This window comes from Amia ocellicauda, chromosome 10, assembly GCF_036373705.1.
Source record: "Amia ocellicauda isolate fAmiCal2 chromosome 10, fAmiCal2.hap1, whole genome shotgun sequence".
Taxonomy (NCBI): domain Eukaryota; kingdom Metazoa; phylum Chordata; class Actinopteri; order Amiiformes; family Amiidae; genus Amia; species Amia ocellicauda.
The window spans coordinates 21,407,347-21,422,014 of NC_089859.1; the positions used below are offsets into that span (position 1 = coordinate 21,407,347).

The 14,668-nt window shown below is 48.9% G+C and overlaps 2 protein-coding genes across 2 annotated transcripts; one reads left to right on the forward strand and one right to left on the reverse strand.

Moving 5' to 3' along the window:
- The first annotated feature begins 3,386 nt into the window (after positions 1–3,386).
- Positions 3,387–11,725, forward strand: mios (missing oocyte, meiosis regulator, homolog (Drosophila)). Its single transcript, XM_066715519.1, has 11 exons — positions 3,387–3,668; positions 4,194–5,514; positions 5,907–6,005; positions 6,332–6,586; positions 6,884–7,053; positions 7,147–7,212; positions 7,372–7,530; positions 7,620–7,772; positions 7,873–8,077; positions 8,206–8,335; positions 10,732–11,725. Exons 1-11 carry the CDS (start codon positions 3,528–3,530, stop codon positions 10,820–10,822), a joined length of 2,790 nt encoding a protein of 929 aa, XP_066571616.1. The 5' UTR covers positions 3,387–3,527; the 3' UTR covers positions 10,823–11,725.
- Positions 11,726–12,232: 507 nt separating this feature from the next.
- rpa3 (replication protein A3) lies at positions 12,233–14,374 on the reverse strand. The gene is made up of 4 exons (XM_066715518.1): positions 14,191–14,374; positions 13,884–13,958; positions 12,769–12,877; positions 12,233–12,678 (listed from the first exon to the last, which is right to left on the reverse strand). The coding sequence occupies exons 1-4, from the start codon at positions 14,287–14,289 to the stop codon at positions 12,596–12,598; spliced, it is 366 nt and encodes a 121-aa protein (XP_066571615.1). The 5' UTR covers positions 14,290–14,374; the 3' UTR covers positions 12,233–12,595.
- Positions 14,375–14,668: the final 294 nt, after the last annotated feature.

Consider the following 14,668-nt stretch of genomic DNA (forward strand, 5'->3'; position numbering starts at 1 on the left):
TACTGCAGATCTAATAAAACTCTTTACCTACTGACCTCAGTTTTTTTTTCTATAAAATTCTTCCCCAGAACACTTTCTCACCAGGTGCTTTGCCACAGGGTGATGAATGAAGTTTATTATATTCTTAACAGTTCTCGTTCTTGTGCCTCCCTGGAAAAGAGCGGCGAATGACAAAAATGTAATTCATAATCATAAACAGATCTGGGACGATCTTTAGCAGCAACAGCTCAATTTCCAGTGTCTTAAAAGGGAGTTGGTCGTCTTAGTTGTGTATTGCTGCCTATATGTGTGTTTTCTCCTCCTGCTGGTGATGCTCCTGATTTAAAACAGAGAGGGGAGCTCAGGTCTGTTGGACTGCCAGCATAAGTGTTCAAGAGTTATTGTTTTCCACTTCCTTCTCCAAGAAAGCATTTCCAAATGTGAAAAACATCCACTTTCCATTTCCCACAAGGACATACATACGAGAACTGGAGTTGCTCACTAGTATGTTTGTCAATGCTTTCAAATCAGTACTTGTGCTCACAAACCTTCTACTCCCATTTGGGAAATGTCGAAGGTAAGAAGCTGAAAACACACATGGTGACAAAATGTGCTTTTGGGCAAACTGTTCAGAATACAAAAACAGAAATATGTTGTTGAGATCTATTTGGGTTTTCCTGAACATGAAACGTAGTTACCGCCCTCACGTGGAGTAGAACCCGAGTGAGTTCATATTTTACTTTCAAATGAAAATACTGCAACTCAGCAGCGAACACAGGAGGATAATCGACAGAGACACAATGCGTCTAATACAAGTCTAAAAAGTCGATTTGCATTTTCAACAAGTAGTCCAATGTACAGGCTCTTGTCTGCTGCACATTATGAACAAATCACCCATGAACAGAGAGCCTGGTACAGTGGTCCAGTGTTTCAGGGCTTTGGACCTCTCATGGGAACACATGAAACACACCCACTCATCCCCACAAGTACACACTAGTTGTTGTCAACTATCAGGAATTTCTCAAAATATTTCTGAACTGATGTTTGACACACATCTAGTTTGTACTAGTTTGTATGTATATGTGTAATGCAATGTTGCGCTTCACAACATGGACTCGGTTTGAGGGAAGGTGTTGAGGTAATGAGCAGGAGGTAATGAGCAGGAGGGTAATGAGCATTTTCTTGTCAGCTACACCGTGTTAAAATATGTGATCATGTTGTTTAATAGCTGCCGATACATGAACATACACATTTGTTCTCATCCTTCCCTTCATCCTGAAGCTGAGATCAGATGGAAGAACAGGGATTGTGTAGCGAGTTGGGAAATTTCACGTCACATTCAGACTCAGGTGTGGAATACACAATGTACCCAAGAATAAATCAAGCAAGAGCAGGTACATTTTTAAATGAATAAAAATATATAATTAAATACATATGTAATTATTTGTATGTACAATGAGGTGCTAATGTCTGCGTACCTTCTCTTCACCTGAGAGAGGTCTGAGCATCGTGGCATTTTCACAGCCTTCCTGCCTTCTTCAGTGCAGTCTTGTTCTCTTGCAGGGTTTTTATTCTAGTCTGCATGTGAGAACACGCGGGGCGTACGTCTCCTGGTCTGTGGCGACTAGGAGTTTACATAAAAAACATTTAAAAACATTGCAAAGTGCAGAAATACAATCAGTACTAAAAACAATATACACACATCCCAGTTCGAGGTAACAAGTGCAGACAATACAGTGCCAGGTATGAGCTGAAGGGAGGGAGGTGGGCATAGGAGAAGCTGCAGTAAAATTATAGATGTGCCAACAATACATAAGGAAGCAGAAGAATAAAGAAGCATGGTTTAATAAGAAAGTGCGTAAGAGCCAGAGTGCTGAGCAGCCAAACGGTCCAGGCTGCTGTACAGCAGGAACAGTCTGTGGAACACGTGTCTTGAATCATTGCTGAAGCTCATCAGGGTTTGGCCTCACCTCAGTGGGAAGGTCGTTGCACCACTTGGGGGCGAGGATGGAAAAGGAGCGGCTCTGGAGGAAGTGGAGACGAGGGGGGAACAGAGAGTCTGCAAGATCATTATTATTATTACTATCATACGTTCATTGAAAATTGTTCTCTTGCAAGATCTTCCAAAAACACCATTGAAAATTATGGTGGAACTCTAAGAATCTCATCCCATGTGGTGGTGTGGTTGATGGCCAATCAGCAGTGAATCATATGTCCGATAGCCAATCAGCAGTAAGGACAGATGCCCATCCTTTAAATTGATGGTCAAATACAGTAAGTAATGCTTATTCTCTCTGTATTTAGGTTAGGAGTAGTAAGCATCAGGAACAGTCAAATTTAGTAAGTTAGTAGCTGTAGTGTAATAGCATGTTCATGTTCATCATAGCATGTAAGTTACTGTAAGTATTTTCATTTACTGTTTTAACCATGAATATATACCGATCAGCCATAACATTATGACCGCCTGCCTAATATTGTGTAGGTCCCCCTTTTGCCTCCAAAACAGCCCTGACCCGTCGAGGCATGGACTCCACTAGACCTCTGAAGGTGTGCTGTGGTATCTGGCACCGAGACGTTAGCAGCAGATCCTTTAAGTCCTGTAAGTTGCGAGGTGGGGCCTCCATGGATCGGACTTGTTTGTCCAGCACATCCCACAGATGCTCGATTGGATTGAGATCTGGGGAATTTGGAGGTCAAGTCAACACCTTGAACTCGTGATTCATCAGACCAGGCCACCTTCTTCCATTGCTCCATGGTCCAGTTCTGATGCTCACGTGCCCATTGTAGGCGCTTTCGGCAGTGGACAGGGGTCAACATGGGCACCCTGACTGGTCTGCGGCTACGCAGCCCCATACGCAACAAACTGCGATGTACTGTGTGTCCTGACACCTTTCTATCAGAACCAGCATTCACTTTTTCAGCAGTTTGAGCTACAATAGCTTGTCTGTTGGATCGGACCACACGGGCCAGCCTTCGCTCCCCACGTGCATCAGTGAGCCTTGGCCGCCCATGACCCTGTCCCGGTTCACCGCTTTTCCTTCCTTGGACCACTTTTGATAGGTACTGACCACTGCAGACCGGGAACACCCCACAAGAGCTGCAGTTTTGGAGATGCTCTGACCCAGTCGTCTACCATCACAATGTGGCCCTTGTCAAAGTCGCTCAGATCCTTATGCTTGCCCATTTTTCCTGCATTTTTCTTCTTCTTCTTCTTCTTCTTCTTCTTCTTCTTCTTCTTCTTCTTCTTCTTATACCTGCAGTTCCACTCCGAACCCCCGGGCGGCGCTGTGCGGACGCTCGGCGCAGGAAGTGACGCTTTGTTTCCGGGGGACGTATTTTGAAGCCGCACAGGGTAGCACGCGAGCGGCCCGCTTCCCCCCACAGAGTCAAAACAGAAACCGTGAGTAGCGGCCGCGGAACCGAGTCTGTTGTGTGTCAACGGCATGTGAAATACGCGCATATGTGTGCATGTGTGCCGGCAGTGTCTGTGTGCGGCGGCCTTGTGCAGCGCGGTGACAGATTTTACGTCGCGCTGCCGCCGGTGGCAAATGATCTGTTTTACTTGGAAAAGTTGCGTCTTTCAATGTCGTTGTCTTCGGATACTTCAGCACATCTGCTGCAGCTGTTTCCCCCAGAAGTGCAGCTGCTGTAACTCTCTGATCTGTATATTAATCCGCGTTTTTGTAACGGTATGTCCTTACAGGGACCCCGTCGCAGTTGTGTAGTTTGTAGACTGCAGTTTGTTGTTTTGTAATGTGAAGTGTACTAATTATGGAGGCACATGCCGGTACTTTCATAACTTAATAGCTTAATCGTGTATTAAAGATGAATTAATGAGACTGACCCTTAAAAAAAACCTGGTGAACTGCCTGATTGCTTTATTATAATGTGGAGGGATTTCTACAGTGAAGCCAATCAACTGTTTTCATATTACTAATAGTTGTAGTAAAACAAATCATAGTAATTATAGCTAATATGTTGTTATTATTATTATTATTATATCAATATCTTTATTAGGTTTATTTATATTTAATTTATATTCCTTAATGTAGTTTGAGGTTCTGTATTTGGTGCATTCAATAAAAAGCTATAATAGCTTATAGGATATTAGAGTTATTGTTTACATGCAATGTCTGTGGGAAAGCTGCAGTGACTCATGTTAACATCTGGTCCCTTTCCTCCCTGAGGCGTTGATGCTGGGTTCCCTGGGGTAGCAGTGGCTGCCGGAGCTGGGAGAGATGAGCGGCACCAAGCCCGACATCCTGTGGTCTCCGCACCATGCGGACCGCTACGTGCTCTGCGACTCGGAGCTCAGCCTGTACCGCATCGAGTCCGTGGGCAGCGCCGAGGCCCGTGCCGGGGTGCTGCGGCTGTCTGAGGAGACGGCCGCCACCATGCTGGCCATCAACTCGGACACGCCCTACATGAAGTGCGTGGCCTGGTACCCAAAGCCCGAGCCGGAGTGCCTGCTGGCGGTGGGGCAGGCGAACGGGCGCGTGGTGCTGACCAGCCTGGGCCAGAGCCACAACACCAAGTGCAAGGAGCTGATGGGGAAGGAGTTTGTGCCCAAACACGCCAGGCAGTGCAACACCTTGGCCTGGAACCCCATGGACAGCAACTGGTTGGCCGCCGGGCTGGACAAGCACCGGGCGGACTTCTCCGTGCTGGTCTGGGACATCAGCAGCAAGCTTGCTCCCGAGGCCGCGGTGCCCACGGAGAAGATCCGCCTCTCGGCTGGCGACACCGACTCGGGCCTGGTGGTGACCAAGCCGCTGTACGAGCTGGGCCAGAACGATGCCTGCCTGTCGCTCTGCTGGCTCCCCCGGGACCAGAAGCTGCTGCTGGCCGGCATGCACCGCAACCTGGCCATCTTCGACCTGCGCAACACCAGCCAGAAGATGTTCGTCAACACCAAGGCCATCCAGGGCGTGACGGTTGACCCTCACTTCCACGACCGCGTGGCGTCCTTCTTTGAGGGTCAGGTGGCCATCTGGGACCTGCGCAAGTTCGAGAAGCCTGTGCTGACGCTGAATGAGCAGCCCAAGCCGCTGACCAAGGTGGCCTGGTGCCCGACCCGCACTGGCCTGCTGGCCACGCTGACCCGGGACAGCAACGTCATCCGGCTGTATGACATGCAGCATGCGCCCACGCCGCTCGGGGACGAGACGGAGCCCACCATCATCGAGCGCAGCGTGCAGCCCTGCGACGGCCTCATCGCCTCCTTCGCCTGGCACCCCTTTAGCCAGAACCGCATGGTGGTGGTGTCGCCGCACCGTGCCATGACCGACTTCACCGTGTTCGAGCGCATCAGCCTGGCCTGGAGCTCCGGCACCTCACTGGTCTGGGCCTGCGGCCGGCACCTGTACGAGTGCACCGAGGAGGGCGAGGCCGGGTCGCTGGACATGGACATCGCCACCAAGATGAGGCGCCGGGCACAGTCCAAGTATGGCCACGACACGGAGCAGGTGTGGAGGAACCACCTGCTGGCTGGTGGAGATGACCCCCAGCTGAAGTCCCTGTGGTACACGCTGTACTATATCCTTTCTGTGATTGACGAGACCCCCACAAGCCACCCTCAATATGTGTGTCTCACGGTCTCTGTGTGTTTCATGGTCTCTTTGTGTCTCTCTGTGTCTCACTCTCTCGGTCTCTCTCAGTCTCTCTGTGTCTGATTGATTGAGCAGGGTCCTACTACTGCAATATCAGTCATGCAGAGTGTTTGTTCACACCTTCCTGCTCTCTGAAGCCGAGTTCATTGACAGGAATTCCATTCTACTAAACCACTGATATATTTACACTTTAGTTATAAGGCTGTGTTGGGTGGGAAATGGACGGAAGACATCGTTGTTATTCCTGCTTCAGAGGTCGACTTCTCTTGGGGGTTCCCTTCATTTAAGTCCCGTGTTGGTTTCCTATGCGAGTCTCACTTATGAAACAGTACACAGAGGACCTGGAACAGAAGCCGGCGGGAAACCGGTTGCCGCTCGTCTATTCGGGCATCAAAAACATCGTCAAGTCAAGTTCAGGTGAGAGACTCGCTCGATGCCGCAGTACTCGGGGTTAAACACCTTGGCCTTCTGAACTTACTTAAAAAAAAAGGTACGTTTCATACCTGTACGACACTGCTGCCCTCGTGTGACGCATTGTGCGGCTGTCTGTCAGTCTCAGCGTCAATTATAGGTCTGTAGTGTTGTCTCGTGAGTTTGTGTGCTTCGTGTCGTGGGAGGAGGGCACATGATCGATTACATCTGGGGCCCCTAATAATCGTGAGGTCCCGGTTTCTCCAGAGCATGATGCTTGTCCTCTCTCTCTCTCTCTCTCTCTTCCCCCCCGCCCCTGGTCGGCGCCGCAGGCACCGTGGAGAGCCACCGGGGCTGGAACGGGTCGGACCGGCAGGTGGACGTGACCCGCTACCACAGCGAGGAGCGCAGCCTGGCCCTGCAGCTGTGCGGCTGGATCAAGAGGGGCCCTGAGATCGATGTGGGGCCCTTCCTCCGCTCCCTGGAGCAGGAGGGCGAGTGGGAGCGCGCCGCTGCCGTGGCCCTGTTCAACCTAGACATCCGCCGGGCCATCCAGATACTCAACGAGGGGGCGAGCTCGGAGAAGGGTAGGTCAGAAAAGTGTCTAACACAGTGGCTCCCAAACCTGGTCCTGCAGGAACACTGACCCTGCTGGTTTTTGTTCCAACTGAGCTCTTAATTACTTAATTGACCCTTAATTGAACTAATGATTTGGTTACATTTGTCTTTTTTAAATTGTGTCACTGATTAAAAAGTTGGTTCCATAATGAGAGAACCAGCTTACAGTCAGGTTGTGCGATTGCTGGTGAGCGCTTCAAGCTTGTGCATCAGTTTAATCTCCTGCTGGTTCTGACCCTGAGGGCCGTTCCGTCCTGTCATTGCAGGCGACCTGAACCTGAACGTCGTGGCCATGGCCCTGTCTGGCTACACCGACGAGAAGAGCTCGCTGTGGAGGGAGATGTGCAGCACCCTGCGGCTGCAGCTACACAACCCCTACCTCTGCGTCATGTTCGCCTTCCTCACCAGCGAGCCGGGGGCGTACGATGGCGTTCTGGTATGTGGCGGTCCCCGTCTCTGGACGGGCCGAGAGGATGAGGGGTGATGCAGCCCGAACTCAGACCGTGTTTTGTGTCTCTCCTCTGTGCAGTACGAGGGCCGGGTGGCCGTCCGGGACCGGGTGGCGTTCTCCTGCATGTTTCTGAACGATGCGCAGGTGAGACGTTGTCCCCTGAGAGGTATCGGAGGCATGGCGATGACACGCCAGTTCTTACCTGGAGTTTTGTCCCCAAAGTATGAGTGTCCGGTGAAGAAATGTCAATTTTTGACTCTGTCCCATCTCTGTGTCTCTCATCACGTCTCTCGTCTCTGGCAGCTGCCCCGGTACATTGAGAAACTGACCCACGAGATGAAGGAGGCAGGGAACCTGGAGGGCATCCTGCTCACGGGCCTGACCAAGGACGGGGTGGACCTGATGGAGAGCTATGTGGACCGCACCGGCGACGTCCAGACGGCCAGTTTCTGCATGCTCAAGGTACTGCGCTCCTCCCGCTCTCTCCTGTTATTAGGGGACTGGTTCCCTCTCTCTCTTTGAATGTCTCGGGGGGGTCTCTCCTCTGTTAGGGGTCCCCAGGGGAGGTGGTGAAAGACCCCCGGGTTCAGTGCTGGATCGAGAACTACCGCAACCTGCTGGACGCCTGGCGTTTCTGGCACAAGAGGGCCGAGTTCGACATCCACCGGAGCAAGCTGGACCCCAGCTCCAAGCCCCTGGCACAGGTGAGGCCGGTCATGTGACCAGATACACTCTTTCTCTCTCTCTCTCTCACTCACTCACTCACTCACACACACACACACTCACACTCTCTCTCACCCCCAGGTGTTTGTGAGCTGTAACTTCTGTGGGAAGTCCATCTCGTACAGCTGCTCGGCGATGCCGCACCAGGGCCGGGGGTTCAGCCAGTACGGCGTCAGCGGCTCACCCACCAAGTCCAAGGTGACCAGCTGCCCCGGCTGCCGAAAGCCTCTGCCCCGCTGTGCCCTGTGCCTCATGAACATGGGCACCCCGGTGTCCAGCTGCCCAGGTACCACACAGCTTCATAACTGATAAAGCTAATTATTAATAACTCAATTAGCAAAGACAGGGTCTGATTGGTCCGTTTGATCACCTATGTCGGGTTTCATTTAGTTGATCTGCTCTCCACTGTCGTAGGGACGGGGAAGTCGGACGAGAAGGTGGACCTCAGCAAGGACAAGAAGCTGGCGCAGTTCAACAACTGGTTCACCTGGTGCCACAACTGTCGCCACGGCGGCCATGCGGGCCACATGCTCAGCTGGTTCAGGTGAGGGTGAGCGGGGGGGCTGGCTAGGTATCGACTGGTTCACCGAGTTCAGTGACTCAATCGCCGACGGGACTTCGGGCCCTGGAGTTGAGTGGATTAGAACATAAAACCAAAAGAGAGGAGGCCATTCGCCCCATCGTGCTCATTTGCTGTCCATCAATACAGTGAGGGGAAAAAAGTATTTGATCCCCTGCTGATTTTGTACGTTTGCCCACTGACAAAGAAATGATCAGTCTATAATTTTAATGGTAGGTGTATTTTAACAGTGAGAGACAGAATAACAACAAACAAATCCAGAAAAACGCATTTCTAAAAAGTTATAAATTGATTTGCATGTTAATGAGGGAAATAAGTATTTGACCCCTTCGACTTAGTACTTGGTGGCAAAGCCCTTGCTGGCAATCAAAGAGGTCAGACGTTTCTTGTAGTTGGCCACCAGGTTTGCACACATCTCAGGAGGGATTTTGTCCCACTCCTCTTTGCAGATCCTCTCCCAAGTCATTAAGGTTTCGAGGCTGACGTTTGGCAACTCGAACCTTCAGCTCCCTCCACAGATTTTCTATGGGATTAAGGTCTGGAGACTGGCTAGGCCACTCCAAGACCTTAATGTGCTTCTTCTTGAGCCACTCCTTTGTTGCCTTGGCTGTGTGTTTTGGGTCATTGTCATGCTGGAATACCCATCCACGACCCATTTTCAATGCCCTGGCTGAGGGAAGGAGGTTCTCACCCAAGATTTGACGGTACATGGCCCCGTCCATCGTCCCTTTGATGCGGTGCAGTTGTCCTGTCCCCTTAGCAGAAAAACACCCCCAAAGCATAATGTTTCCACCTCCATGTTTGACGGTGGGGATGGTGTTCTTGGGGTCATTCCTCCTCCTCCAAACACGGTGAGTTGAGTCGATGCCAAAGAGCTCGATTTTGGTCTCATCTGACCACAACACTTTCACCCAGTTCTCCTCTGAATCATTCAGATGTTCATTGGCAAACTTCAGACGGGCCTGTACATGTGCTTTCTTGAGCAGGGGGACCTTGCGGGCGCTGCAGGATTTCAGTCCTTCACGGTGTAGTGTGTTACCAGTTGTTTTCTTGGTGACTATGGTCCCAGCTGCCTTGAGATCATTAACAAGATCCTCCCGTGTAGTTCTGGGCTGATTCCTCACCGTTCTCATGATCATTGAAACTCCACGAGGTGAGATCTTGCATGGAGCCCCAGACCGAGGGAGACTGACAGTTATTTTGTGTTTCTTCCATTTGCGAATAATCGCACCAACTGTTGTCACCTTCTCACCAAGCTGCTTGGCGATGGTCTTGTAGCCCATTCCAGCCTTGTGTAGGTCTACAATCTTGTCCCTGACATCCTTGGACAGCTCTTTGGTCTTGGCCATGGTGGAGAGTTTGGAATCTGATTGATTGATTGCTTCTGTGGACAGGTGTCTTTTATACAGGTAATGAGCTGAGATTAGGAGCACTCCCTTTAAGAGAGAGCTCCTAATCTCAGCTCGTTACCTGTATAAAAGACACCTGGGAGCCAGAAATCTTGCTGATTGATAGGGGATCAAATACTTATTTCCCTCATTAACATGCAAATCAATTTATAACTTTTTTGAAATGCGTTTATTCTGGATTTTTTTGTTGTTATTCAGTCTCTCACTGTTAAAATACACCTATCATTAAAATTATAGACTGATCATTTCTTTGTCAGTGGGCAAACGTACAAAATCAGCAGGGGATCAAATACTTTTTTCCCTCACTGTAACTAAGTGATCCAAGGATCCTATCCAGTCTATTTTTAAATGTTCCCAAATTGTCGCTTCAACCACATCGCTGGGGAGTTTGTTCAGATTGTGACTCTCTGTGTGAAGAAGTCTTGAATGCCTTGAAGCCCAATTTCCGTTTGTGTCCCCGGGTGCGTGTGTCCCTGCTGATCTGGAAAAGCTCCTCTGGTTTGATGTGGTCGATGCCTTTCATGATTTTGAAGACTTGGATCAAGTCCCCACGTAGTCTCCTCTGTTCCAGGGTGAAAAGGTTCAGTTCCTCAGTCTCTCAGTAGGACATTCCCTTCAGACCTGGAATAAGTCTGGTTGCTCTCCTCTGAACTGCCTCTAGAGCAGCGATATCTTTCTTGAAGTGTGGAGCCCAGAACTGTACACAGTATCCAGATGAGCTCTAACTAGTGCATTGTACAGTCTGAACATTACTGCCCTTGTTCTCAATTCTACACTTTTGACAATATACCCTAACATCCTGTTTGCCTTTTTTATTGCTTCCCCACATTGTTTGGATGGAGAAAGTGAGGAGTCCATGTTGACTCCTAGGTCTTTCTCATGCATTACTTAATCTAGTTCTATTTCTATTGATGTTATTAACTGAATAAACGATAACGATGTCCCCCGCAGGGATCACACAGAGTGTCCCGTCTCGGCCTGTAACTGCAAGTGCATGCAGCTGGACACCACGGGCAACCTGCTCCCGTCCGACACGGCCTAGCCCCTGACGCTGGACCCGTCTCCCTCGCGGGCGTCTCTCTTGGCCTCTGTGGACTGGAAGCTCTCGGGGCCGTGTGCCGCCCGGCCAGGCAGTTTGCCGGGTGAGGAGAAGGGTTTTAACGGGCGACGCGGACACCAGCCACGGGAGGATCGGCTGCATCTCATGACACGAACACGGCGTCGCGTCACTGGAGCTCCGAGAGGCAGCAGCCTTTAGTACAGTGAACTAACAGTCATGATGCAAATATAACTTTTTTTCTAATTATTTGTAATCACAGGAGTCAAAATAACTTAATTTAAAAAGAAACACAAGGTCTGAGTCGATGCACAGCCGGTTTTAAGAGTGTGGGGTGTTGGGTTGAGCTGCCATGTTTGTGTCTCTGCTCATGGCTCAATAACATACTTGAATGTTTGCTGTTCTTTTGCATATTTTAAATTTCTAACATTAAACTAAAATAAATGTTGTCTAAAAGGCACAATTAACTGACCTGTGTTCATCAGAAATGCCTGTTTAAACACCACAGAGACACAAGAGATTCAAGGCCACGGTTTTAGGAATGCAGTTGTTTTTCCCTAAATTGGCGAATCCAGTGCAGACTGGACATCCTGGCCATCATTGTCCAAACTGGCACCAGATGAATCATTTTATTTACAATTTTCACCCTTCTGTGTCAAGTTATTCCTTACTTAATAAACCTCAAAGCCACTTTGTAATTACAGCCTGAGTTCTGTACAGAGGAAGTCTGATCATTTGGATGTCAAAACTACATCTGCTTCCACAAGCAGTCCTGTCTGTAGTCGATATACCGCTGCTTCTTCCTGACACTGCAGACTGAACTGTTCAAGTTATATTAAAAATGGTTTGAGTTGATTTGATTATATTAAATAACTACTTTTCAAAGTTTGTGAATTAAGTAATTTAGACTATTTATTTCTGGAACGTGTATAATAAAATGTCTAATGTTTGGGAGCGAAGAGTATAAATCCAGTGACCCTTCCTGATTGTCCTTGATCAAGGTGCACAACTCTGCTTGTTTGGTAGTGGTGACCCCTTTGTGTAACTGTGTCGGCTGCAATCAGCCACCTTTCTGATGCAGCCAAGAGTGCGGCCTTTCAAATAACACCAGAGAAGACATTTAGTAACAGATCTCCATAGAATACGCATTTACAACAAAAGATCTTTAATGATCTGCAAAAAAAAATTGCATTTATTCTGAAGATGCAGTTTTTAAAGGAAACCGTGTGTGAAGCATTTCAGACCTGTGGATATTTGAGTAATCGGGCACTTATGCAAAGTTTATGAGATGTTGTCATGTTTCTCACTGAGGCTTAATTCCAAAAAGTCGACTGCTTTCGCAGCAAGGGTTCAGACATGCAACAATTCAGCTGCGCATGAGCGATTCAAACAATACAAACTGGAGTTCGGCTTTAATGTTAGAAGACCACACTGACGCGGCTGTCATTTTCCAAAACAAAATCAAAACAAAAAAGCACACTTCGTACATGTCGACAGAAGTAGGATTTGCACAATCCAACGTGTTGAACTTTCAATGAAGTTTATCGACGCCTAGGTCTGATTAAAAAAAAAAGTTGAAAAATAATTCTGAAAAATACATTCGATTCTTTCCAGTTCCTTTTTCAAATTTCTTAAAAGCAGATAACCCTGAAAATAAGAAGTACGATGTGCAGTGACAGCAGGTCGGCCAGCCGCCTCGGAATCCGAGTTATTGAGGGGGAAGGTTGTTACACAGCCTCTCTCGGGGGGAGCAGAGCCTCAGTCTCTCGCTGTGACTTCGAAGGGGTAGTACTGGGGGAAGTCGTGGATGACCTTCAGAGCCTCGTTGTAGAGTCCCAGGTCTGTAAAGTGAGAAAGGACATTATTAGAGAGAAAATCAGCTCTGTTTCTGGGAATATATATTTTAAAAGCAGAAGATGCGCTCAGCTCACCAAAACTGTTCTGGTCCTCCCGGTACAGAGTGTAGGTGGTGGCTGTTATGGTGGCTTTATTGGTGACTCGTCCCAGAACCTCCACAACTCCACTCAGCTCCTCCTCCAGCTGTGAGGACAACAACCACACAAACAGGTCAACCTTTCACAGCAAGAAACAACTGAACCCAACACCTGTGTTCACCTGGAGGAGAGTTTGAATTAGACTCCGAGAGGTGAGTGTCCCGGTGCAGGACGCAGCCCAGGGAGTCAAAATAACAAATTGCCTGCCTGCATGTAGGAAGATTGATGGCAATCAGGGTGCAAGTCACAATGACAGGATATAAGAAGATAACGACATAAGAAAGTGTCCAATCAAGAGGAGGCCATCGCCCCATCATGCTCGTTGGTGTCCATTAATAACTAAGTGATCCAAGGATCCTATCCAGTCTATTTTTAAATGTTCCCAAATTGTCTCTTCAGCCACATCGCTGGGGAGTTTGTTCAGATTGTGACGCCTCTCTGTGTGAAGAAGTGTCTCCTGTTTTCCGTCTTGAATGCCTTGAAGCCCAATTTCCATTTGTGTCCCCGGGTGCGTGTGTCCCTGCTGATCTGGAAAAGCTCCTCTGGTTTGATGTGGTCGATGCCCTTCGTGATTTTGAAGACTTGGATCAAGTCCCCATGTAGTCTCCTCTGTTCCAGGGTGAAAAGGTTCAGTTCCTCAGTCTCTCAGTAGGACATTCCCTTCAGACCTGGAATAAGTCTGGTTGCTCTCCTCTGAACTGCCTCTAGAGCAGCGATATCTTTCTTGAAGTGTGGAGCCCAGAACTGCACACAGTATCCAGATGAGCTCTAACTAGTGCATTGTACAGTCTGAACATCACTGCCCTTGTTCTCAATTCTACACTTTTGACAATATACCCTAACATCCTGTTTGCCTTTTTTATTGCTTCCCCACATTGTTTGGATGGAGAAAGTGAGGAGTCAACATAGACTCCTAGGTCTTTCTCATGCGTTACTTCATCTAGTTCTATTCCTCCCATAGTGTAATTATAGTGGACATTTTTATTACCTGCATGTAATACAGGCGGATACAGCAGGAGGAGGACAGATGACAAATCCTGTTAAACACTTACCGGGTCATTGAGCTCCACGGACCCGGTCTTGCCCTCCCCGTCTCGGAGGCTGAACGACCTACCGGTGGGATGAACCTGAAGAACAAGAGATAATAACGCTGTTCAGACCCCGGCAGGCCCCAGTATGCGCTTGCTAAGGCATTACACAGTCATCATCTTGCTAAACAAGCATGCAGCCATTGCTCAGTTTGCACAGAGAGGGCAGTGCTCCTGGGCTCGGGGCATGTCTCAGGCCTCTGCAACTGATGCACTGGCTGCCAATAAAGCACGGAGCCCAAACACCCTATACACCATGTGACCCCTTTACCTTCTCCACCTGCCCCACGAAGCACACGGGCTTGCTGATGTACTGGGACAGCATGCTGGCGTTGACGCGGACTTTAGGCACATCATACACATCTGCCATCACGACTGCGTTATTACTCCGCCACTACACAATACAAGCAGCGCGGGAAAACCACACTTCCGCACCGTGCTTCAGCACATCCGGGCCTCCCGGGAAACTGTGGCACATGCGCATCAGTTCCGCAAATGCCCCGGTCCTACTGATATAATTACAGGCCAGCGCTATATTGTGTGGATGCTTATAATTAGAGTTGACATCACAGGCTGGACGGGGTTGTAATTGTAATGTTCACAGTGCGGGCATTAGTGTCCCGCTGTGCAGCATTTAACCAGCCAAAACAAATGTGCATCTGGAGGGGGGGTGTTTAAAAAGCATTACAATGGACTGAAATGAAGTCTATAGGATTTTAGTGTTAACAGAAAATATGGGGTAATAAAGT

Excerpts from the sequence above, each read along its gene's own strand:
- mios (XM_066715519.1), top strand. The coding sequence starts at position 3,528 with ATGATCTGTTTTACTTGGAAAAGTTGCGTCTTTCAATGTCGTTGTCTT. Across the intron at positions 7,054-7,146 it reads GGGCGTACGATGGCGTTCTG|TACGAGGGCCGGGTGGCCGT; the intron begins GTATGTGGCGGT and ends TCCTCTGTGCAG. Across the intron at positions 8,336-10,731 it reads CACATGCTCAGCTGGTTCAG|GGATCACACAGAGTGTCCCG; the intron begins GTGAGGGTGAGC and ends TGTCCCCCGCAG.
- rpa3 (XM_066715518.1), bottom strand. The coding sequence starts at position 14,289 with ATGGCAGATGTGTATGATGTGCCTAAAGTCCGCGTCAACGCCAGCATG. Across the intron at positions 12,878-13,883 it reads CCGTGGAGCTCAATGACCCG|CTGGAGGAGGAGCTGAGTGG; the intron begins GTAAGTGTTTAA and ends TTGTCCTCACAG. Across the intron at positions 12,679-12,768 it reads GGAGGACCAGAACAGTTTTG|ACCTGGGACTCTACAACGAG; the intron begins GTGAGCTGAGCG and ends CTCACTTTACAG.